The 25,371-nt window shown below is 40.8% G+C and overlaps 1 protein-coding gene across 2 annotated transcripts in view; it reads left to right on the top strand.

Annotated features, from left to right (window-relative positions):
* Positions 1-25,371, top strand: part of TNIP3 (TNFAIP3 interacting protein 3) — a 72,046-nt gene that overhangs the window by 15,038 nt on the left and 31,637 nt on the right. The window contains exons 1-7 of one of the 2 annotated variants that reach the window (XM_068153959.1): positions 1,133-1,169; positions 8,991-9,076; positions 17,237-17,369; positions 20,622-20,708; positions 22,112-22,201; positions 23,074-23,139; positions 24,391-24,522. In XM_068153959.1, coding sequence (XP_068010060.1) covers positions 1,167-1,169; positions 8,991-9,076; positions 17,237-17,369; positions 20,622-20,708; positions 22,112-22,201; positions 23,074-23,139; positions 24,391-24,522 — 597 coding nt within the window. In that variant the 5' untranslated portion in view covers positions 1,133-1,166. Of the gene's footprint in view, positions 1-1,132; positions 1,170-8,990; positions 9,077-17,236; positions 17,370-20,621; positions 20,709-22,111; positions 22,202-23,073; positions 23,140-24,390; positions 24,523-25,371 lie in introns of those variants that run through there. The other variant, XM_068153961.1, reaches the window with a different exon arrangement.

The following is a 25,371-nucleotide window of genomic DNA, read 5'->3' as shown; positions in this document are numbered from 1 at the left end:
TCCTCTGCTATAATTGCAAATGCCTCCAGAAAAGTTTAATGTCAACAAAAGTGCAGTGAAGTGAATGTTGGTTTTTCAAATGATTACTGTCTGTGTTGCCTGTGAGAAGCAGTGAGAAACATAGTCTGACAGAAAAAGATCCACTTTACTGAGCAGCTGTGATACTTGTGCTGGGAGGGTGGAAATGCTCTCAGAGCAGTTCTAGCAATAGTGTTGCCAATCCAGAAGAAAACAGGAGTCTCCTAAAAATGTCAGAATGGTTTCTGCTCCTTGGTGCAGAACTGCACAGGCTTTGTTACCAAAACTGAAACTGATAGAAGAATCAGTCTTGAAGATGAATTTTTTTTCTGAACATAGATGTTGTCAATCTTTCACTTCTAGATAACAGTGCAACAGTGTTAATTTTTATACCTGTGAACCTTCATTAATCAACTCCTGTGTGCAGTGGCCTATAGCCTGAAATGAATAGTATGCTCTGAAAATGCTTCATCACTTCTTGTGTGGGTGGAGGGAAAACGTTTCTGCAGTCTTCACCTCTCTACAGCCACTTCATCAGAGAGACAATCAGATATGATCATGTAGTGTTTCTGGTCAGGGGCAGAGCTGAATGTCACTTCTGAGGATACCGTAGCTGATTGAATTGAGCACTGATTCTATAGGGAAACCTTTAGAATGAATTCTAATTAAAATGCATTCCTAGAAATGAGTCTCTAACCTATCTGCCCCTTACGGTAAATTATTCTACTTCTACAGGAGTATTTATGTTCTGTATCTTTTGAGTTGATGCAACTTTTCCACCATGCTTGACAGCTGCTTTTCCCACAGAGCAGCTTTTGTGTGGGTGTACCATTGTGTCACTGTTCCATGGTAATCTGAAGAACGAGAGGGAATCCTCTGTGGTCTCTTACAAGCAGTGCTTTCAATTAGGTCTGTGTGGGCTGTGTTTGTTTGAGAGCTATGAATATGCTCTCAAAGTTAGAATGACTTTAAGAAAGGGGTTTCCCTAAGCCTGGGGTATAGGTTCAACCTTGAGAGAGAGAGAGAGATATATATACACACATACGTACTTGCCTACAAACCACTTAGTTCTCATTTGATTCAGAGAGCCTTTATTGAGACTAGTACGTCCTAACCCGGCAGCACAGAGACGAACACCTTCCCTAAATATGGTGAGTAATGTGCATTAATTTGAAGCTCCTACCAGTGGATCTCTGCCTAGCCTCAGAGTGAAGTCATGTTCTTCTTTTCCCTTGTCATATATCAAAGAGACCTTAAATCCCAAACTTGGTATTTTAAAAGTTTGAGGTTTATTTTCTAATGGTTTGATTTCTTCACAATTTTTATATAGACTATTTATATCAGTGTTTTACTTTCTTTTCTTGCATAAAGCTGGACAGTGAAAGGTGTGGGAGTAGTGAAGGATTGCTGTCATACAGAGTATTGACACTGTGTCAAATGGTTATTTTTGGGTAAATTTAGTGATTCAGAGATTCAATGTATCTGTCCTGGGTTTGACGCATCTTCTGTCCTTGGATAATGCTTCTGCTGAGACCATTGGAAGCTTTATCTGTTCTGTAGAGTTTGGGATGTTCCTGACTTTGACTAGGGCAGGGACAGGATTCCCTTAGCTGAGTCAGTCAACAGAAGACAGGCCCTTAATCTACATCTGCTGTAAAGTGTTCACTGTAATCCACACAGCATTTCAGGGCAGACTAGGGCTCAGAGCTGGATGGTATTTCGCTTGTATTGTTGCTGTAAATTGGCATTAATTCCATGTCTCATGAGGATGAGGTTTGTGAAGATGTAGAAGAAAACAAACATGCTTGAGCTTTTTGCTCTCCATGTTTAAATTAGTTCTTTGATAAAACAACATAAAGCTGCAGTACTTCTATCCATGGTAGTGAAAAGCAAACATTCTGTTTTCAGAGCCAGCATAGTTTGTTGCCAGAGGGCAGCTGGAGGAACTCCAAACCGCTCTACCTTCCTGCTCTCAAAATGAAGCAGAAATTGTCAGTAGACCTATGAGGATTACAAAATGCTCACAACGACCCATTTAGAAGCCTGTATGATGAGCTTCTTAAAGGGTCATCTTTGCCTGAATTGCTTCTGGATTCTTAGTACACCATGATATTCTGCAAGCAGAGTCCCGGTTTCCATCAGCGGTGGTACCACATTTCCAGAAGTGTGGGCATGCCAAACTGTATGGAAAGCAACATACATTTTTGAGTTGCTTAGGACTTGTATTCCTGCTAGCCAAGCAGTGCCAAAGGTTTTCCACAACTGGCTTGTTAGATGATTCCTACCTTTCCCTACCTTTCTCTGGGCTGCTCTTTTTTTTTTTTTTTTTTAAAATCCCCCCCTTCCCTTCCCCCCCCACTTTTTTTTTTTTTTTTTTTTTTAAGATTTGTTTTGGTGTCAGGTTTTTGTTTCTTTGAGGTTTTGTCTGGGTTTTTTTTTAATCCTGGAATTTATAGGCTTGTCTGGAGAACATGAAACTTAAATAGAACAGAATTGCATTCTTCATCTAAAGCTGGTCTTTCTTACCTTCTCATTGTTAAACTTACAGGTTTTTTTAGTTGCACAATGTTTCATAGGTAGGTTTGTCTATATCTTGAGTACTATTCTCACAGCCTTGCTTCTTTCCCAGCCATGTGCTTGGAGACCACTCAGACCACTTGGAACTGTAACTATGCTACCTCCTTGTAGTGCAGAGACTTGATTACAAAGTCATTGTGGCTGGTGGATCCTAAATATTTTCTCCCTTGGCTTGAACTGCACAGGAGGGTTCCATCATTTCTCTTTCCTACCCAAACACCACAGTTTCATTGTAGTGAGATCTCCATTAAAAACTGCTCAGAAACACTACCTTGGGCGCTGTCAATGACTGTCCTATGATAACCTTGCTTTCGTCCTGAAGCATTTTTCCTTTTCATTTCTGTGTTTATCTCTTGGAAAGTTTCCTGTTCAGACTTTGGCAGTGAATAATAATAGACTTTAAAAAATGTCAGCTTCAAATTATGCAGTAAAACAAATACCTAAGTATTTCCTTTTCATCTTGCCCATCTCCAAGTAATTTGTCATGTTGATTAAAGCTGGGTTCAGACCATGAGAAAATACGATTGGAAAGGTTTATGCAGTGCTATTCCATTAAATATATGCCTTTCTAGCAACTGGTTTGGTGAAGATCTATACACTTGTAAAACTTCTGGGTATTTGATAGATCTGTGGTTGCTTGATAAATTAATTTTAAGCAAATAAAAGATATTTATTGTTGAGGGATTTATTTTATCAACATATTTTATACTTTTATTGGAACTAATTTGTATTCTCTTAACTACAATTTGTTATCATACAAATTGCATACAATAGGTACATTCAAAGTATCATTGCATTTGGCCACCAGGCCTGTGTATACTAATTGGCTTCAGCTGAACCTAACATGGTCCAATGAAAACATCTCTTCTAAGTGTATTAAAAATGAGGAGTCTGTGTGTAGAGTCTGAAAATCAGTGACAGGCTGCATTTAGAAACAAAGGAAAATATGGGGATTTTCTTTAGGTGACACCTTTGGTTGTTACCATACATCATCTATGTTGCAAACCTCCCCTGAAGAGAAAAGCTTAAATCTCCCAACTCCTGAACTCACAGCCTTACAATATTTAGAGGGTGTTTTTGGTTTGGGTGGGTTGGTTGTTTTTTTAATGTGGCCTCTGATGATGAGAGAGAGAGAAAAGGTGACTACAGGAATCCAGAGAAGTGCTGAGGGTGTTTTGAAGCATGTTGTGTGTGGCTTTGATGGCTTGATGATACTTACGACTTCCTCTGGTCACTTCTCATGTGACTCTTTTGCATGTAGGAGGTGTGGTGATATTTTTGGCACTGAGCTTATGTTTTGTAGCCTTTCACATTAGCATGTATGCTTTAAACTCATCTGTGCAGATGTCTGTGGAGTGACTGACATGGTAAGCTCAAATGCAGAAGCTGGTGTCACCTGAGCCCTGGGCATGACTGTGGTTGCTTTTTGGTACCATTTGTGCCACTGATTTTTGCATGAAGAAGGGATTTATGCTCACTGGGAAATAATTTTCTCAAATTTAGATGTAGTTCTCAAGATCTCTAATTCAAAGATGTTTAGAAATTGTTAAATAAGCTGACTCCCAAAGACAGAAATATGTCTGAGAATTGGTTTTCTTTCTCTTTTAATGTAAGAAAAAAAAATTAATATATTGTTTTTTAACAAGGTCATGTAGTTTAAAACAGTATTTTGTACCAGCCACTTAAACTAGTTTGTGTTTGCCAACAGAGGCATTTTCACACACCCAGTGATGGAGGGCTGGCACTTGTAGGACCAAAACCATATACATCAGGCACTGTGTGTGTGCAAAGTCATCCTGCTACATCAGTGCAACAAAACAAATGCAGAGATTACAATGCACATTTTCCTTTCTTGGACTGGAGCCAAAGAACCCACAGTGCAGAGCCTCTCCTGAGTCCCATCTGCTGTGAGCCCAAAGCCAGGCATTCAGTTCTCAGTAGCAATAATGTGTTCAGCCTTCAGTCGCCTCATTTCCATTTCTTGGTTTGATCCACTTTGAGGGGTTTCTGTTGGTTTGGGGTTTAATTTAACTTCAGTTGAGGCATAGTTTGAAATTGTCTCAAGAAATGCAAACTACTTTTCAGGTTGTGGATATCACAGCTTCATGGGAGAGCCTTTGTGAATTAAATTCTTTGGGATGGTTGCTGTTCTGAGTGTACTCTTACCCTAACCAAGAAGAGTTGTACTTAATGGTGAGATCGGTTTTAAGTATTCAGCATTGAACCTTCCTGCATCACATAGGGCAGGTACCACTTTCATTTTATACAAACTAAACTAAATCAGGCAAGACAGAACTGTGGAACATAACTGTTCTTCATTTTTGGCAAAAGTCAAGCTTCAGATGTTAAATTTGGTTAGCAACTGTCTAATATTGAAGTTTCAGTGCTTCATCAGGAAATAATGGGGGGAGGAGAGAAGTCACAGATCTTGCCGTGCTTGGCTGTGGCTTTTTCTCATGCTGCAGTTAGAGGACTGAAGCCGCATTTTCTCTGCTGGGTGAAAAAGCAGGAAGACATAGTGTAATGGGATGGCTGGTTCAAGGCTGGGTGTACTTGCACTCTGGTGCTGTTATGAGCACTAAACCTGGGAATATCTAGGTAGGAGGAAGTCACAGAAGTGTTTTATGATTGACCTTCACAACAAAAAAACCATCTTGAAAGCTTTAGTTCTGTTTCAGATCAGTTTCAGTAAGTGTTGCATAGGATCTCTTTCATCAAATGCTTTTTTTATTTCTTTGGTGATTCTTCCATTCTGATCAGATTTACAGTAACAATCCATTTCTCCCTCCCACTCCTCCTCCACAATAGCCACACACAGATATGTAATCTGCTGCCTTGTTTGTCAACAGCGTTCATGATTATATATGTTCCACTTTGTTTCAGAGCTATTTTGCAATATGGGTAATACTTCAATGATGTAAATATACATCTGCCTGGCTGTGATAGGCCCTGGATTTTTTGCAGTACAAAACTGGTTATCACCAACAGAGTAACTACTTCATGGGTTTGTTTTGTATGTGGAATTTGCTAATATTTTCTTCCAGATATTTGGCATTCTACCCATCTTCTGCTCCCTCCACTGTGACAATATACCTGTCTATGGTGGTAGTCCGTAAAATTAAATAATTGAGCTGATCTAGGAAGGAAAAGCAACCCAAAATTTTCCTTTCCCTTATTTGCCTCTTTAAGGCTGTCTGATTTCTGACACTCATTTTCCATTGCATTCCTACAAAATACTGCTTTGGTACAACTGAAGCAAATTACAGAGCAGGTCAGGGACAAATGAGCAGACATTTGGGAAAATTAGATAATGTTAATCTTAGAATTAGAGTTGGAGAAAGAAGAAAAAAGAACAGGCCAAGAGCAGCGCAGGGTTTAACATTTACAATACAGAAGATTGTGAAATGCATTTTGAATGGTGTTTTGAAACTGCAGTGTGGTGAGGGCCATGTCTGTCTCCAGTTCATTGTTGTAATCAGGATTTTAATAGAATTAGAAAGTCTTGTTGTTATTCTTGAGCCGTGTTTTAATTTTCTTTCCAAATGTGGAAAACTTACTTGGTATTACTTCAAATAAGAACTTGTGACAAAAAGTGTTTTTTTGTGGGGGCCTATTGAGTGTATCTAGGAAGTACTTAGGGCTTGGAGCACTGATAAATTTGGTGGGTAAGCACCACAGGAATTTTGCACATTTTCATTTGTGAAAAACCACAAATCTGTGAGCAAAACTGATCCTGTCATACTTGAGGGTGTTCCTGTTCTTAAAAGCCTTGACAGAAAGCTGAAAATTTATGTAATTCTGAGCGACACTTTACATGGCCATTATAACCCCCTATTCTCTGCAGAGCCTGGATTCTTGGAAGTAGCTGATTTTTCTCCATCTTGGCTTCAATATGCCTAGTCTAATAAAAACCTGCAGCATTAAATTGCATATTAGAGTTGTAAAAACTGATGGTTGTTTTAGTAACAAGCACTTGCAACAAGCAACTTGCAAGTACAATAACCTGGCTGCATCTCTTTGGTTCAAATTCATAACCGTAGAATGAGATTTAGCACAACTTGTGCTGGCAGCACAGGTCAGATTCATTGCAGTGTACTTTTTTGGGTGAAAAATAAAAAAATACTTAAAAAATGTAATAAGAAAGAAGCCTTTCAGAGCTGACAGGGTTTTCCAAGAAACTCTTAAAAAATGAAAGACAAAGCCATTAGTATGAACTAACAGCCCCTTGTGCATTAATAGTTTGGGAGGCAGTGGAGGCAAGTCAAAGGAGATGGCAGTTGCTGCTTCTCCACACCAGCCTGGCCATACTCAGCTGTGTGGACCATGCCAGCTATCACTGTAGGCAACTTTACTGCTTTTACCTTTATCTTGAACTGGCTAGAAGAGAGTGGGTATACTCCCATGCTCTAATAAATTATCTTCTGATAGCTGGGCTGGCTTGTTTAGACAAGCATTGAAGGAAGGTGCCGAGCGCTGAAGGATACACTGCAAAATCTGCATATGACTAAGAGTCAGGGGATATGTACAGTGGACCGTATCAAGCTGCATGGGAGGGACACACACACACCCCCCCAGCAGATGTGAGTAGTAGGATTTCTGGAGAACTGTTTGATTATGCTGGCTTGCCATGCAGCTGGGCCATACTGTGGTTAGGATTTGAACTGTTGTCTTGGCAGTTTCTTTCCATGTGTTTCCCCAGCTTGGCAGAGCAGGGCCATGGAGAACCTGGAGTGTCCACACTGCCCCAGAGCAAATTCCAGCAGGGAGTGTGCATTATCCCTTCCCTGCAGGCCCCAAGACTGGATTGTCATCCTCTAACTGCAGACCCAGGAAGTGACTCACCTAATCAATGTTTTTCACTGCTTTATTTTTCTTATCAGGTTTCCAGAGCTTGCTTTCCTTCTTGCATGAATTATACCAACATAGGGAGCTTCTTTTCAGTAACATCTCACCTGTACCCCTTTAACATGGCCTGATTTTCAGCACATGGGCTGCAGTACTGGGTTTTACTTGGCAAATGCATCTGAGACTGCTGAGGTGTTTAACCCAATGGGATAAATTAGAGATTGAGCAGCTGTCTGAATTATGTGTTTTGGGTTTTTTATGTCTTCAGACAAGAATGATCAGATTTCCTTTGTCCTATGCATAAAGGCTGAGTTGGGGTTGTTCAGCCTGGAGAAGAGAAGGCTCCAAAGAAACCTTATAGCAACCTTTGAGTATTTAAAAGAGCCTGTAAGAAAGATGGGGACAATGGTTTTAGCAGGGCTTGTTGCAACAGGACAAGGGTTGATGGTTTTAAGCTAAAAGAGGGGAGATTTAGACCACGCATAAGAAAGAAATATTTTACAATGAGGGTGGTGAAACACTGGCCCACGATGCCCAGAGAGGTGGTAGGTGCTCTATCCCTGGAAATGTTCAAGGTCAGGTTGGACGGGGTTCTGAGCAATCTGATCTGCTTGCAGATGTCCCTGCTTACTGCAGGAGGCTTGGACTAGATGACCTTTAAGGGTCCTTTCCAACCCAAAGCGTTCTATGATTTCATTAGTCATTTAATTTGATTTTTTGATGTTTCAGTGGGGGTAAGAATGTTCATTCTAGGTCAACATTTTTCAAGTTTTTTATTTCTAAATAAAAAAAGCTAAGGTTAGGCACCTCAAAATAAGGTTTAATTCTCATTAGATCCAGTGTCTGTAGCTCCCATTGAAATATCTTTCCATACTTAGTCATGGTTTTGTTATGATTAAACAGACACTCATAAAACTCAGGTTGGAATCAAATGTCACATAAAATTGCAGTGACATTTTTTAACAGAATCCTTGTAATTAGTGATTACCAGATGCATTTAAAATGTGTGAAATGCCTGTAGGAATGGGAATTGAGGAGGAGAAAGGATGCCAAACACCTCAGATCTTCTCCTGGCAACTTTTCATTTTAAATTTCTACTCTGCACATAGATGAAGCAGCATGGTTTCTAGAAAATGCTCAGCCATGGTTTCACATGAATTTGATGTTACCAATAAAGAGAGTGACTTGTAATTGAGAACTTACGTGGTTATGAATTGCAGGGTTCGTTCTTGTTGGCTTCCCACTTTATTTCAGTGGTCTCTTGCTTTCCTTAGCATAGGTACATGGTTTTACTCCCACCCTTGCAAAGCTGTCCCTGTCAGAGTGGTGGACTTGAGAGAGGATGGTGCTGGGAAGGAGGAAGTAGATTCTTAGCTCACTTATCAGCCCTTTATGGTATTTGAAGAGGAGAGCAGACATGCGGGCAAGGCATGTTTTTTCTCACCTCATTGTAATCATGTACTTAATTTTTTTCTCCCTAAATTGTTAATTTTTCTATTTCCCCTTTAAACCTGGTTGTTTGGTTTTCCCCCCCTCCCTTTTTCCAACAGATTCACAGTGAGCAGCTCAAAAGAAAGAATAAAGGTGCAGAGGATCATCTAGAATTGTGCTCCCGTGAGTGCGTTGAGATGGAAAGGTATTAACTATTTTAATTTTCCATGGAACACCTTTTTTTTTTAATTAAAAAAAGAGAAGTGTATCTTACGTTAGTTGAAATGTGTTTGAGTGTTTCCTGCATATGTCACTCAACTGATCTTCCAGACATCCAGGTTAACACTTTTTATCCCCCTGCTTTAATTCATCTGTGGAGATCTGTATCAATTCTGTTTAAATAAGTAAAAGATGGAAATTATCTGTACTTGGAAGAGAAAAATCACAGGGAATAATGTAGGTTGGAAGCAACCTCTGGAGGGAATCTGGACCAACTTCTTGCTCAAAGCAGGGCTAGTTAGGTCAGGTTACTCAGGGCCTGTTCAGCTGAGTTTCGGGTATCTTTGAGTATGGAGATTTCACAACCTCTTTGGGCACTTCCTTTATCACAACCTTTTAGTTCTACTGAGAATGCCAGTAAAAGAGGTGACACTGTAGGGTGTACAGAGAGTCACATTATGCTTACAACCTCTAAGGAGGCTCTGATGATGTCAACTCCTTTTTAAGACTGAGTTATAACAAACTTTAAGGAAATTCAGGTGCTGAGTACTTCAGTGATTACTGCTATATTCATTAAGATAACTTCTGGCCAATAAAATGTAATTACATAAACTCTAAGTTTGCTTTAAAAATTGTTAAGTACAGTGTGTGGATTTGAGAGATAAAAAGAATAATTGTTTCAAGGTAACTGGATTGTTTGGGAAGTGTAAGAAAGGAGGCCCTACCCTTCTTTCTTCCTGTAATAAACAGTTTTCCTGGGTTTATTGTGAAATAACTGCATTTAAAATCCTTTGTGGACTGGGATTTCCCATTGATTGGACAGTGTGATCTGCTGCCTGTGCTGCTGTGATTACAGCCTGTCCCTAAAGGGAGGTACCAGGTTCCTGTCTGGCCATGACATCCCTGGTGAAACTGTATGCTACTTGCTGGCAGTTCAAGCCACGGACCTGTGATGCAGCCTGCAGTGAGCTTCCTCTGCCTTTCAGCTGCCTTAACGGCTACTGCTGGCAAGCAGTTGGCTTGACAGCAGAGCTGGGTTGTCCTCCATCAGCTACTGTGTGTTACATTTCTCAGCTGTGTTTCCAAATGGTGTTCATCTGTTTATTCTTCTTGTGCTGTTAGTAGATCACTGAAAATATCTCAGGTCTGTGTGAGAGACACTGACTCGAATTATGGACTTGTCTTCCTCTGAGGGTGCAGCCCAACTGTGAGCGTGGGTCAGTAAAGCACATCTGCATCATGGCTGAGGCTGAACTAGGAGGCAAAATGGGCAGTGTGTAGGTGTTGTTCTGTTTGTGGTGATGCCTGATTTGGGAAAAGAAAGAACTGTATTATAACAGTATAATAGTTAAAAATATCAGCTGTGTCATTGCACCAGAATAACAGCTTCCAACAGACATGAGCAGTTGTAAGATCTGAATAGACTTGTGGTGCTCAACCTGTATCTGTGGGGTGAGCAGCTAGTTCAGAAAGGGCTGTGGGAAGGGGACCATTTCAGAAAGGTGCCTACTAAGGCTAGGAGAGTGTCTTAAAATGGATACAAGATTTTCTAGTTATGAGTCTTCACAGTAAAAGGGCAGGCACTTCAAAACATGGAGATTTATCTCGCCTCCTGTTTTTTAACTCTTAGTGTTCAGTTCTTCCAACACTTGACTACCATCTCCCACCAGCCTTCTGCATGCGTGCTTTTCAGTGGGGGAATTCATCTGCTCAGAAGGCACATGCTACTTGGTTTCTCTGCTTAGCCAAGCTTTCCATTTGATTGATTTTCATGGCAAAATTTCTGTAGCTGCATATGGAACATCAGTGGAAAGGGAACTGAAGTCCTGCGTGACGAGTCTGGGTGACCACGTTTCATTACTGCTTCTCTAGAGAGACCATCATCTGGGTCTCACTCATAGCTCATTAAAAGCTCAAGAAAGTTGGTGAGAATAATTTAATTGGCTTTCCTGAGGTTTGAGCGCAGCCCAAATGCTGTCCATCAGGAAGAAATTCAGTTATGGTTAGGGTAGTATAATGAAGTAGAAGATCCAAGAGAAAGGGGAATGATGTTACTTTCCTGACATACAGGCTGTTTAGGGGACAAACATAAGGTGCCACCATTGAAACCCAGTCCCAAAGGACAGGAACCTCCAGGCTTGGAGGGGAGCAGCACCATGTAACAAGTGTCATTTAATCCAGGCCAGCTGGTCACTGTCTCCTTGCATGCTGTGTATTTGTTGAGGGCAATAGTCAGAAACTGGGAGACACTACATGCCTGTGCATCAGCAACTTTACTTCTCTCTTCACTGAGACAGGAGAGATTATGGGTGCAGCTTCACTTAACCACTGGGCACTTTTTGGTTTGGGCTTATTTTCACAGCAGCCAGGTGTGTTTCCATCAAGAACACTCACCTCTTCTGTTGTGACTTGTGTAATTCTTAAAATTAAGCAAAACTATTAAAGATTAATTGTTTCTGTTCACATTAACAGCACACAGCTTCTCCAGATGTGGCATTTGACAGCCAAACAGCTGCTGGCTATTAAATGTGCCTTAAAAGCTCTACTCCTTTGTCGTAAAGGGAACAGAAGTGTAGGGATGTTTATGGGGTGACAGGCAGATGGTTTGGCTGCGTCAGGTTTGAGCAAAAGTTTAAGTGGTTTCTCTGCTATAATCACAGTACATACAAGTTTTAACCCCTGTCATACACCTTGCCTTGTGGTGCTCTCTTCTTGGGGCTGGAGTGAGATTATTTCTAATCTCCCACTGACACCTCCCAAGCAACAGTGTTAGTGCTGGGGTTTTTTTGCAGCATCTGGGACATCACGCTCTGAAGACAACATAGTTGTTCTGCTAGGTGGAGCTCAGCTGCTGCTGGTGGCTGGCTTTCCAGCTACAGTTTTGAAATACTGGGTAAATTATTTTTAGAGACACGAGTTAAAAATTTGGAAGTAATTTGAAATAATGTATTGCCTTTTAAAAAAAAAAAACCAAACATGTTCTTTTAAAGTATGTCCTCACAATTGCCAGAGGCACATGTTCTTTTTGTGTTTGTACTGGCACAGTATGGTTTATGCCCAGTTAACTGCTTTTTATGGTGTACATGTGAGGTGGGACATAGAACCTAAGAGAGCTCAATTCCATAGATCTGGTTCAAATTCCCAAGCCTAAACTGAGCAGAGATTTGCTTACTGGTTGTTGACTTTTGGGACACCACTGATCCTTAGGAAGCTGTACCACGTCTCTACCAGCTCAAAATCTGCTGAAATTGTCAGGGCTCAGGAGGATGCAAAAATTTACTTTTCTGTACCAAAAGTCTTTTTTCTTTTCTCGGCAAAAGTTTGTTCTTCCCATTGCTTTTTGGACAAAAGCTTTGTCATTTGGTCTTGACTGGATAAAAAAATTAATATAAAAATGCCAATGTATTTACATAGAAAAAACCCTGAAAGTTCTATATACTTGAATTAAAAGAGAGGAAAACAATCCTGTAAAATCATATGGGACTAGTTTTACACATAAACTGCCATTTTAAAGAATATTACTCTATTTTAAGTCCATTTCTAGTATAAATTAGATTGACTATTCTGTAATCCAGATCTCATTCTCTTCCCCATTCTAAAGGCCTTTTTCTGAAATGAGGTGCATTATCATAATTAGGGGAAATAGTAGCCAAAAGGGTTTGCCTTGAAATTTGACACTTCAAATAGTTATCTGAACTAATTCACCCTCAATAGTTCAAATGCAGAAATTTATTTCTTTCCATGGAGCCAAGCAAGCCCAAATGCCCACCCAAGAGGATGAAGCCTGTGCTTAACCTCTGGACTCTGGAATTAATTTCCCGTCAAAATATGGCTCAGTGGTGTTGGTGTCTGGCTGTAAATCCTGACTTAAAACCTTTTCTCACAATTGTTTACGGTGAGTATTTGTGCTTTCACCAATCACAGCAGAATGACCCCAGCACACCACCCCTGAAGTTATTATTTCAAGTAAAGTTACATGCCCTCAGTATTAATATTTTGCAGTAAATGCCTTGGGACATATTGTAAGTGTGTCTGCTGTTGCCACATCACTGCTATTCGTAGACAATAATGCCAGTTTCTAGTGAAAACCAGGGAGAGCCCAGAGCTCACAAATGATACCACTTGCAGAGTCTGGGACTCTGCATGGAGCTTCTACTTGGCTATTTGATAAACATGTATTTATTTCTTGGCCATTAGTCTATGCTGCTGCAAGCCGAAAGCATGTGGCTCATCAAAAGAGCATGGGGCAGGCCATCAGGAGCTGAGCTGGTTGCTGCTCTGTTAGGAAAAATTGTATTAGTGAGAGTTGTTCTGTCTTCTGCGTCTCCTGACTAGGAAAAGATGGACTGCAGGAAGTGTTCTTGACCCTTTGAGAAGTCACGGGTGTCCATACCTCAAGCTTCATTCTTGTGCTATCATGTTCTGCCTTTAGTGATAGCTCTGGACCAAATGCAGGTTGTGCAGTTACATGCATAATTTAATAAAATCTCCTGTGCATGTACAACCAGCACTTCATTGCCTGACAATGTTTGGGGACAAACCATTTTAACAGAGCTTATTGCTACAGAATACAAGGTGATGGTTTTAAACTGAAAGAGGGGAGATTTAGACTAGACATAAGAAAGAATATTTTTGCAGTGAGGGTGAAACACTGGCACAGGTTGTCCAGAGAAGTGGTAGATGCTCCATCCTTGGAATCGTTCAGGGTCAGGTTTGACAGAACTCTGAGCATGTCCCTGCTTACTGCAGGGGAGTGAACTAGATGATCTTTAAAGGCCCCTTCCCATATCTTGCAAATTTGCATGGATTTAATATTTCTGATTGGCTATTTGCCTAATTTAATTATTAAACCCCAAACCACCTGATTTTAGAAGATATTGGTGACAATGTAGATCAGTTAAGGGCATTAATGGTGTAGAAGACGTATCTGTGAACTTCACAAAACCAAAATTAGTCTTGAGTTGTGCTTTCTGCAGAAGCTGAATGCTGTGCGCCCTCTAGAGCTCACTGTGGGAAGCTCAGGAACTTACTCTAGGGTAGCTCCTAATCACCACTCTCCTGAAGATGTATTCAGGCACTTGGATCACCTGTGTACTTTGCCAGTCTGGACTGTAAAATGGATCTACAGACCAGATAGGATTGACATTTTATATTAAAATAAATAGATCCTTCCAGCTATCAAAGTGGCTAATTTAAAAAAACCCAACAGATAAGTAATGGTTTCTAGTCAGAAAACCTACTCTAAAAATGGAAGGAGAACCAAATGAGAAATCCAGGCAACAAAGTAATTTTCTCATTTTCTTGGTCATGTCAAAACACATGGGTTTTAGACAGAAAACACATGGGTTTTAGACAGCAGCAAGCAGTTTGTAGGGATTTGAATATTTTGTGATTCCCTTTCTTTTGCACAAGCACAGATGGTTTTTGCTTTTACCCAGGTACTCTTAGGAAGGAGAAGGCAGAGAGACAGGGTGGGAGCAGCCAGAGGTGAACATCATTTACAGCCACAGCATCAGACAAACTCTGGGGAGCAGAGCAGAGGGATGAACACTTCCTGGCTAAAAAGAAACATCTGAAGCCAACCCACCATCTGTATAGGGTATTTCCCATCTTGATTTGTGCTCTGATCTCAGGAGGCTGTGGTAACACATCTCCTCTTGCTGTGGATGAACCAGCAGCAGATCTGAGTGCAGCCTGCTAAATACTTGCTGCTGTACTCCTGCCAGAGATTGCTGCATGTCTTTTACTGTCGTTAGGGCTGCACCTAGACATCGCTTCTTTAGACTAAAACAACTGCTCAAAATAGGGTGCCTTAGGAAACCCTGACTATTTTGACCAAGCAGGTTGAACAGGTTGTGCTGACAGTTGGGGATAGTCATTTGCAGAAGGCATGTAGAGGAGGTGGATAGTGGCTGGGGCCATAGAGGAGTTACACTGGCTGGTTTTGCTGCTGCTGGAGCAGTCTGTGTGACTGCAAGCCTGGGCTTTGAGTGAAATACTCTTTACCAGAAGCCACTCCTAGATAGGAGCTTTTCTTTCAGCTGACCAGTAAGCTGGTTGGCTCCACTGATAGCACACAGGTGTATGGAGGAAGCAAAGAGAACAACTGGCCTACCTTTGGTTGGTTGCCTAAGCACAGATAAATAAATGCAGTTTTGAAAGCTCAGGCAGAAAACATTGGTTTGTGATTTTAGCAGCTCTGTCTGAAATCCCTTGATACCACTCAGTAACATTTTGCCTCGCTTTCCTTAACCTCCTCCCTCCTTTTGCCACATTGCTAGGGGCTCTAAGGAGACTGCAGTGATAATTTCTCTCTTGCTATGCAAATATAATGTCATGCACTTTTAGGCAAAGTTTTAGGAAAACTGCATTATGAGTGACTGCTTTTGCACTGTGGCCTTTCTGTTCTTCCAAGCGTTCTCCAAAACTACACATGCTCTGCACATCCTGCATTCAGTTCTGAAAAGCACTCTCAGGCTTGGTTAGGCATGGGAGTCCAAACAAGCTGAAGGTGCTGTTTCCCAGGGAAGGGCACTTGAGAAAAAAAGGGATGTTACTGCTTAGGTTGCACAGTCTGCATTATGTAGCTGCTTAAACATGAGGGCTGTAAGCAGAGTGCTTGGTCATGCTGCTGCCTGAGAATTTATTGTTCTGGAACATGAGCACAGAATTGCTTAAAAAAGAAAAAGTGCCACTGGCACGGTCTGTCCCGGATTTTGCAATATTTAGTGAGAAGCAAAGGGCTGGATTTGTTTCGCAGGGCTGGATTTGTTTCGCAGGGCTGGATTTGTTTCGCAAGGCTGGTTGTTTTCCTCCTGCAGTTTTCTTCAGGAGCTGCTGGGGCTCACCTGCCACCCACACACAGCTGAGGCTTTGAAAACTGCCATGAGCCTTCAGAACAGTTTCAGCCTGCTGCACCACCGTGAGGTTCATGCAAATGTGCGTCCAGAAGGTCTTTCTTTAAAAGGGAGCTGAAGTGACAATACTCTCTTCAGTCAAGTTCTCTGTTTCACTGAACTTGCACTAGTTGCTGTGCTAGTTTTTTTAAAAAGATACAAAAGTAAAAGTGCAAAGAAATAACTTTCTGCAGAGGAGAAAAGTCATGTGATGTGTTCAGGTGCTTCAGGACCTTCTAGCACTAAAAACTGCTGGTCTCGATCCTTTGCATAAACCCTTTTTCCCTGTGCCATAGGTCTAGCTCTTGAAACACATCCAATTATCTTGGTTTTGCCATTAAACTCCTTTTTTTTCCCTCTCAAGTTTTACTTGTCCTTATTTGGTACTGTTGGTATTTTATTGTAGTACCTCTGCAAATGATTTTGGGTTCATACTTAATGAGAATACATTTCTATTACAGTCTCTTGTGTTGTAAATATCAAGAGTAAAATTAATAATTTTGTTCTATCAGCACAAAAATTCACCACACTTATTTATTCTTATGATTAAGATAGATAATTGGATAATTTTATCAAGTACCCTTCAAGGTCTCCTCAGAATTTGCAGTGAAATCCCTGTGGATTGCCTGTCTAGACTGCAATAAGTAGAACTGACATTCTGTACTGCTTTCAAGTTTTTCTGGTAGTTCAAATGAAGAATGTATTATTTTCTGCCTAAATCCTAAGAGTCCTCTTGCTGTAACAGGTTGGTAACACTTCTGAGCTTTGCAGTTTCCTTTCTGCTTATGCATTGCTTACATTTAGAGTTGGTTTCAGCTGATCAGGAAACAAAGGTCTGAGCTTGCAAAAGACATAAGAATTTATTGAAAAATTGGGTTGGGTCTAGGACTTTTTGGGGTTGGTTTTAATTATGTCTCCATTCATTTTCTGAAAGTCCCATTCCACCATTATTGTGTATCAAGTGAATCAGTCCTAGTTGCTCATTAGTTCTGTGAATTTAGAACTAACCCTGAAATGCTTGCAAGTTGTAGAATCGTTGAATGGTTTGGGTTGGAAGGGACTTCCAAAGGCCATCTAGTCCAACCCCCTGCAGTCAGCAGGGACATCCTCCACAAGATCAGGTTGGTCAGAGTGTTGTGGAACCTGATTTTGTATGTCTCCAGCGATGGGGCCTCAACTGCCTCCACAGTCCTGTGCGTCCTTAGCAGAAAGACTGAAAGAAAACAACATTGTTATTTCTTTCTATGCAGGTATGAAAGTAAAGAGCTTGATGTTGAAATAAGGAACTTGATAGAGAAGAACAACACTTCCCAATTTTGTGAGGACCCCAAACCTATTGCCCAAGAGAGTCCAAACCCTCAGAGAACTTCATGTTCCTTTAAGGTAAGCACAATCTGCTTTTGCAACATTTGTCTACCAGGAAAGACCATTCAGGGGATGTTCCCTGGGTGACTTGATTATACATGAAAAATTTTGATTCCTGAAATGATGCAAGGAACTTGCTACACACATCATTTTTTTTCCTGATACAGCTACTTTCTTCTATGAGGAAGACTTCAATAAGAAGATATGTTTTATAGTCCTCTAAAAGGTCAACTAAATCTGATTACCCAGAGTGCCACCCTCTGTAACAAGCTATGGCTTGTGGATAAGATCCAAGAAACTCCAAGAAACTCCATGTCCCAAGAGCACTAAGAATTCTTTAGGTTGTTGCATTTGGTAGTTCTGATTTAACAGAGGACAAGTGGAGGTGAGGGGGAGAAAGATCTTTGGGAGTGTCAGAAAGGCTTTTAGATAAATAGGAAGAAAGAAGAAGAAACATGATTATTCAAACCCATACTTCTGTGGTATTAGAACAGAAAATTGTAAGCCACCTGCTAAGAAGGTCATGTGTGCTTGCAGGGAAGCAGTGGTTAACAAGCATGACAGAAACTTGTTCTAGGTTTCCCTCTCAGTTTCCCTTTTCTCCCTTGAAATATCAAGCTGCTTTTGATCCTGCAGTAGGAGGACAAAAGGAAATGCCCGTTTTCTGCAAACTGGGAAAGGGAGTAGGAGTGCTTAAGCCATGAATGCCATCCACCTTCCAGAGATGACACACTCACCTGCCTGTGTGACTCCTCTGTGGGGTGGAAGGAAACCTTTGAAGCCTGTGCCCTGAGGTGTTAGGCAGGAAACTGAGGAGGTAAAAGGCAGATGACTTTTCTATGAAATCTGAATCACACATAGATCCTTTCACATGTAAACCACCATCTCCAAAATGATTCATGACCTCAGGGCATGAAGCTGAGTTTAGCCTAAGGAGATACCCCAGGGGTAGACTACTGTGATTAGAAACAGCTAGAACGAAGCCACAGCAAGGAATGGGGATTCCCAGTCCCAGGGGAGAAATAAGCACAGTGAAACAGAAGTCAGTGCAGAATCAAGTAACACTGAGCTGTGAAATTGTAAACAGAACAGCAAGCTACAAATGGTCTGTGGCATCACCTGGTCCCCCATGTTAATGTCCTTCCAGCAGAAGGGGATGTAGGAAAGGATTTGTGGGGTACAGGGAGGAAAAAGAAAGTTGGTGCTTACCTCAGCTGTTTCTCTGTGGTCCTTCAGCACTTCACACAGAATACTGTGGCAGTGTTTAATCTGTAGTGTTTTGTGCACTTGTCTGCCTGCATAAGATCTGTCTGTGTGGTTTTCATAGGTTAAAGCAGGAAGGTTTATGGTATTTCTGTGCTATAAATATACTGGCTATGTTCTAGTTATGCTTACAAGTCAAACACCTTTTCACTTGGTTATTGACTTGGACTCTGTTCCCTCCTCATTGGCATGTCTTCTCTTTATAAAGAGTTCAGACATACTCTTCTCTTTCTTATACCCTGTACTGTTCTTACATAGCAATCAGTGCAGAAAAGTGCTTGTTCAACAGCACATTGTTGCCCACTAGCTCAGGGCTTATTGATTGTTAGCAGGGAGCAATACATCTTTCAAACAGGGCAGTGATGTTAGGTGAAAAAATGATTCAATATGTGAAGCCACTATAAATTGTGGCTACTATAATTGATGGTGTGAACGGCAAAACTTCACTCAAAACTCTACGCATGGGCCTAGTGTGGAAAGGGACAATGGCAGTTGCTGTGGTAGGCTCACAGTTAGTGAAAATGGACAAATACTCAGGTCAGTTTGGCATGAAAAGGCGGGGGGGGAATGTGAAGATGCTGTTGTTCTTCTAGACTCTGTTCTTCCAGGAGCTTTGCCTTTTTCCCCTAGAGCTCCTCAGTTGTCTCACAGCATCACGGGGAGAAGGAGCAGAAAGGAATAGTGTTGCAACACTTCAAAACCTCTTGTCCCAGAGAGAATAATTTGCTTCCAGTAGTTTTTAATATGGTCAGTAAGATGTCAGCAAAGGAGGACTTGGTGTCTTAATGTCCACCTGCTTTGAACTAAATACTCCATAAACCAGAAAAAATAAAGAGAACATCAGGGGAAGGATGATATATTTCATATGCAAATATAAAATAGTAGCTTGCTTCCAAACTGGGGTTTGTATCTTGCAAAAGAGGAGCTGCTTAGTCACACTTTATGAACCAGAAATCTGGAATGTGGCTGTTAAATCCAGCATTCACAGGATTACTTTTACTTTGTCGAAATCCTTTTTTGGAAATTGAAAGAACTATCACAGATGTATATTTTATGTCAGATTTCACAGGCTAGCTTTCATTCCATTCCTTGAAAAAGAAATAACCTCTGCCCTCACTGAAAAAGCCTCGAACTGGGGAATCTTTCCACAATAAAAAACATTACTTTTCTTTTGTGCTTCCTTCTCAAGTCCATCATTTTGCAGAATTCCAAGACCAAAGACAACAATACTTTGCATTTTTCTATTTTGTCCTGACTTTGTATGTCAAATCAATGGAAGCCTTTTCTTCATTAGTCTTTCCTGTGAGTTTAACCTCATTTTCCAAATGGAAAACTCGGACACAAGTTTGAGGTGTTGGGTAGCTTGAGTACCCAAGTACTTTTAGCAGCTTAAAGCCTGATCCTATTTTAGTTAAGGGAAGTACTAGAACTGCAAATACAGTGTCTTTAGGAGACCACCACCACCGTCATTCATCTGTGCAGTATTTCCTCAGGGAAAGTAAGTCAGTTTTCCAGTTATGGCTTTCCTCTAAATACCTCTTCCTGATAGCTGTTACCAGACTGCACTATTACTCACTGATTTTTTCTGTTGTGACAGTTCATTCAGTCTTAGTGTCGCTGATACTTGTCATACTTGCGTAAGTTCATTTTTACAACTGGAAGCAGGGGCAAAAACCCTGTCCTCTCACTTACTGAAAAAACTTACCCTTTCTTCCCTCACTCGTGCAACTTCCTCTGTCAGGCTGAACTGGCCAGTTGATTGTGATTTACATGCACACTAAGAGGAGTGCTGCCTTGCCTGGCATATTAGTCACAGGCAGTGTGCTTCAGCCTGGCTGGGAAGCCCCAGCCAGGAAGGAGGAAAAGCTTAAAATCAAAATTCCACCATTTATTTTAGAACCTCAGCTGTTTCCGCAAGCAGCACTCCCAGACCTTCTGGGTCTTAATGCAACTCTGCTCCTGTAGCCAAGGCGAAATACCTGTTTAATTGCTCTTCTTCTTCCAAAGACCCAGAGTGAAGCAAATGCTCAAGGCCATCTTGAATGCATGTGGGAAGGTGTGAGTGACATGGAAGCCTCAGCAGACCCATTGGAAGTAAGTGACTGTTTTGGTTGTCCTCTGAAGAGCTGATTAACAGGAACAGCTTGAGCTGGTACAGGTATCATGCATGTCACTTTGTAGATTGAGAATTATGGCCTCATTTTTGTGTTCCAGTAGATTTATCTGAATGATTTAAACTGTTTAATTTGTTATTATATAAAGGGTAGAAAGTGGTTTGTTGTAGTGACCCAAAAACTTCTGTGAGCAGTGTTTGGGTCAGTTGGTACCAAGTGAGTGTACAGCTGTTAGGTTCATGAGTTCTGCTATTCACTTTAATAGAGCTCTTAAATATGCACTTAAATACCTGCCTGAGGCCCAGATTCTGGAAATAATTCATGTAACTAACTCTGCTGACTGCTAGATAATTGCTTCACATAAGCTGAGTTGAACATTTTGATGGACTTCCATGCTTCTACAAGAAGTGTATTTTCTGGCATGGGAATGAAGTGCTCTTTCAAAAGACACAACAAAACTCTTCTTTTATCTTCCTCATTGATACTTGGCATTATATTTTTTAGATGAAGAAAATACATTTATTTCAGGAAATATAAGACCTCAGGAGTGCTGACACTTTTATTCTAGTTTTTCATATATTGGTTGAGAATTGAGGGAGAAAAACCAATAAATCCTGGTGCAGGTATCTGAACATAACAAGTTTTATTTTTATGAGCATGTATCTTTTTTTCCAGTACAGAACTCTTGATATATATATCTCTAATAGATCATATGCCTTCTTTTTTTTTTTTTTTTCATGATAACTCATAGAAACTTCTTGGAAATTATGATCTATGATGCCACCATTGCAACAGGAAAGGCTTAGCAGCTTTTGTCCTGCATGGGGAAAACTCCACACTTTAAAAAATGGAGCAATTGCAGACTGATTTCCCAGCTTCTCCAAATGACCTATTCATTTTCTCTATTGCTTGTTTTGAACCCATTGTGCTAAAGTTTATTGCCTTGGGCCTGCAAGCACTTACCGGGGCAATAATACTAATTATTCTAGTTCTTGTAAATGAAAGGAATTACTTACGCCCACTTCAACTTACGCTCAACTTCTGTGGCTTGTTCTGCTCGTTTGTATTACCATCTGTAAGGTGATTAAAATCCTATTTTGTGTTTTCTGTCTCAGATGGTACAAACAGGCATAATTTTGTTTATTTCAGTGTCCATTTGCATAATGTTTCAATTAAAACAGAGACCAAGCAGGGTTAGAGCAGATGTACACTTCAGGATTTTATATCAGCAGGTGTAAAGGTACTGAAATACAGATGCAATGGAACAAAATGTTGCTCTTTCAGTTTCTTTAGATGCACATGTCAGGGTTGGTAGGAGTTTTATGTGATAATATTGACTTGAAGAGAGAATGCCATTCATTGTTTAACATTCCTTTTCTCCAGGCAAGGCATGTGTTACTAACCAAAAAGAAAACACTATCAACCAGTTGTCTGGAACAACAGATCCTCTCGCTGGAAAGGCAGAGACAAGAGGTGATCTTAAGTTTACCCTTAACCTTTGCAAATATAACCTCTAAGATAGACATTACAGTATCAGTGATAGACCTGAGGCAGGAAATCACTGAATGTATTATCGCTGTTACTTCCACTGTGTTTATGCTGCTGGTTGCTTTTACCTACCAGTCCAACCAGGCCCATTTTTTTTCTCATGCTGGGTTCTTGTGAGACAGTTTCTACATGGAAATATTTTGGTTTGCATTTCTTCACAGCTGAGTTATATTTGGAGAAGAAGTTAAATGATACAAAGGGCAAATTTTCTTAGTGATCACTAATGTAAAGGTCAAGGAGCCCCTGTGATAAAAGGAGCTCCTGCAATAAAAATACACACACACTGACTTCACTCCTACCACTACCTGCATGGTGTTAGATGATCTTCCCAGCTTGCATGTGTACACTTGCAGAAAGGCAAGAGGGGTTTGCACAGAGCAGTAACTGCAGTCAATAGAAGTCTTTAATTCACTTTCTGGAAGTTAGGTACTTTCTAATAGGAAATACGTTTCTCAAATGTAAAGCAAGCTGACTAGAAAGTTCTTAGCCATTTAGGAGATGAAGCTTGGGATTTGTACTGCATTGCAGATGATTCACCTGTAGCTTATCATGTGTTTGAATGTTTCCTAAATGTTAACATCCTGAACATTTGTGTACTTCAACTGAAACACCAAAGCACTGGCAGATGGGCTGTAAGGCTTGCCAAATCTTAACATTGCTGTTTCTGAAATGAACTGGCCAGATAATGAGGAGGTTGTGAGCACTCATAGCTGGAGTTTTAGAATGCCAGTCTATATTTTCATTTATTGACAGTGTTGAAATATGGGTTATTTACTGTGACTTCCTGTTAATTCCAGCTTCTGGAGGTGAATAAGCAATGGGATCATCAATTTAGGAGTATGAAACAGCTTTATGTAAAACAGGTAACAAGATTACTATTTCTATTGGAACCTATGCTCCATGCTGATGGTTAGGTCTGTGCTTGAATACCAACCAGCCACAGCTATAGTAAATATCTTAGGGGGAAAGGCATCACATTTACTTTGTCTTTAGCTTACAAATTAAAGAAGCTTCATCACATGGAAGCGGAGGTAACGCATGTAGAGTCCTCAGTAGGACAAAATGACCAGAGGAGCAGGGCATCTCTGAAATAGTAGGGAAGTAGAGATCTTCATGTCCTCCATATGGTAATAAAAATTGCTCATATTTCAGAGAACAATTAGCTGAAAATTAGCTCGCAGTGCCTGGTGTGCCCAGCCACTGATCTGCATCATCACATAGCTGCTGGTTCTTGTCCCATCTCTTGTGGCTGGCTTGTGAAGCCTTCAAACTCACCGGGGCTCCTTGTAATGGGGGAGTGCTCAGATTCTCCATGAATGCTGCCTGCTATAAGCAGAGAGCCTGCTTTACTCTTGAGAAACTGCTCTGTACGAAAGCTCTTTATTAAAAAATTAACAATGTTGTAAACAAATTTATTTTATTTCTCTTTTGTCACGATTCCATTGGCACAGCTTTCATTCCCTGTTGGCAGCTGCATGGCATCTTTGCTTTGGGTGTTATCATCGGCTGCCTGCTGAAGCTGGCTGCTTACAATTTTGCATGGTGTTCTAAAACCCACATTGGTTCTTTGACTGACACTTCTCATCTCCTGTTTCCTTCTATGAAAAGGAAGTTTGCAGAGTGACCTCATGTCCTTATCAGGAAAAATTTCTCAAATATATTCCAGTAAGCTTTACTGACATCTGAAGCATTTCTGTGATAACTTACTTTTTTTAACCTTTCATTTTCCCCATTTATTTTTTTCATTCCCTCCATTCTTTGGCTAGACCATTTGGATGTGCACCACTGGACAGGGAGTCCAAACTGCTTATAAGGAAAAAAAATTAAAATGGAATATTCATTTGGAGGGACAGACCCTTGGTAGTTCTTCTTTGGCAGCAAAAAAGTGCAAGAGCTAACTGGGTTAACACCAACAGAGAATTAGCCCAGAATCATTAAGACAGAGTAGTGGATTTTAGAGGTGGGGAGGAGAAAATTAGTGGCTGGGGACTTTACACACACCAGATCCACTCCTTGACACTGATATTCTGAGAGCTGACAGAATTTGAAGGCACCTTCGAGGTGCAGTGCCTTTCAGTATCCCCAGTCAGCCACCATTGTCACTTGCTTTTCAGCTGGCAGAAATGAAAGCAAAACTGGACATGTCAGAGAGGAGAGTGGGTGAGCTGGAGGAAGAGAGACACCGACAGCATCCAGAAGATGGGAGGTTGCAAGCCCTGGGCAGAGAGAGGCCGTTGCAGGAAACGGTAGGAGGGTGCATTGTGTTAACCTGTTGGTGTTCAGTGTTGCACACTCTTTTGCCTTTCCTCTTTCTTTTCTCGTGAGTGGCCAGCATAGGTAGTCATACAGTGTGAGATGAGATTGTGGTGTTGAGTGCTCTTCAGTATGGTATCTAAGGCAGTGGCTGATGTTCTGTCTGATCAGAGAACCACGTATAGAACCATTTCATTAGATATTGGCAGAGAGCACAGCATTTGTGTGTGTGGGGGAGTAAAGAGCAGACTGATACGATTGCTGCAGAGATTTCCCTTCTCACTGCTCATTTTGGGGTGAACTTTGTGGATGAAAATGCTACAGTGATTTCAAATGGAATAGGAACATCATTGCACTTGTTATATGAAATGCTCTCAGCGTGCTCGATAACATGAAACAAACCTGAAAATCACATGGCTTCTAGGCTCAGGCAAGATGTAAGGTAGGTGCTGCAGGAAAGGAAATGCACCACCTTTAGCTTCTGTCTTCAGAAGCAGAGCATTCATCATGCTTATCAATCATGATATGGTCATAGCTAAACACATGCCTCATTTGCAACCAATAGGACCATTAGTATGCTTTAAAGTAGTGTTTGTCATTATGTACTTTCTGAATCGCTGCCTGTATTTGCTCGAAGCGTGGATTCAGCATGAGGCAACCCATCTTCCTGATCGGATTACTAAGGTTTTAACTGACTGTTCTTTGATATGTGATAGCTGTGGAAAAATAGCTCTAGCTACTTGAAAAGGTAAGGACAAGCAGTACACTCTCCCAATTTTTTTACTACATACATGAATAATGAACTACATGACTAATATAATCCAAAAATCTCTCATGAGGGC

The sequence above is a fragment of the Melanerpes formicivorus genome, unplaced genomic scaffold (genome assembly GCF_026170545.1).
Source record: "Melanerpes formicivorus ecotype bairdi unplaced genomic scaffold, bMelFor1.0.p_v2 SCAF_27, whole genome shotgun sequence".
In the NCBI taxonomy this organism is placed as follows: Eukaryota; Metazoa; Chordata; class Aves; order Piciformes; family Picidae; genus Melanerpes; species Melanerpes formicivorus.
The sequence above is the reverse complement of the archived record's forward strand: the minus strand, read 5'-3'. Positions and strand labels throughout refer to the sequence as shown.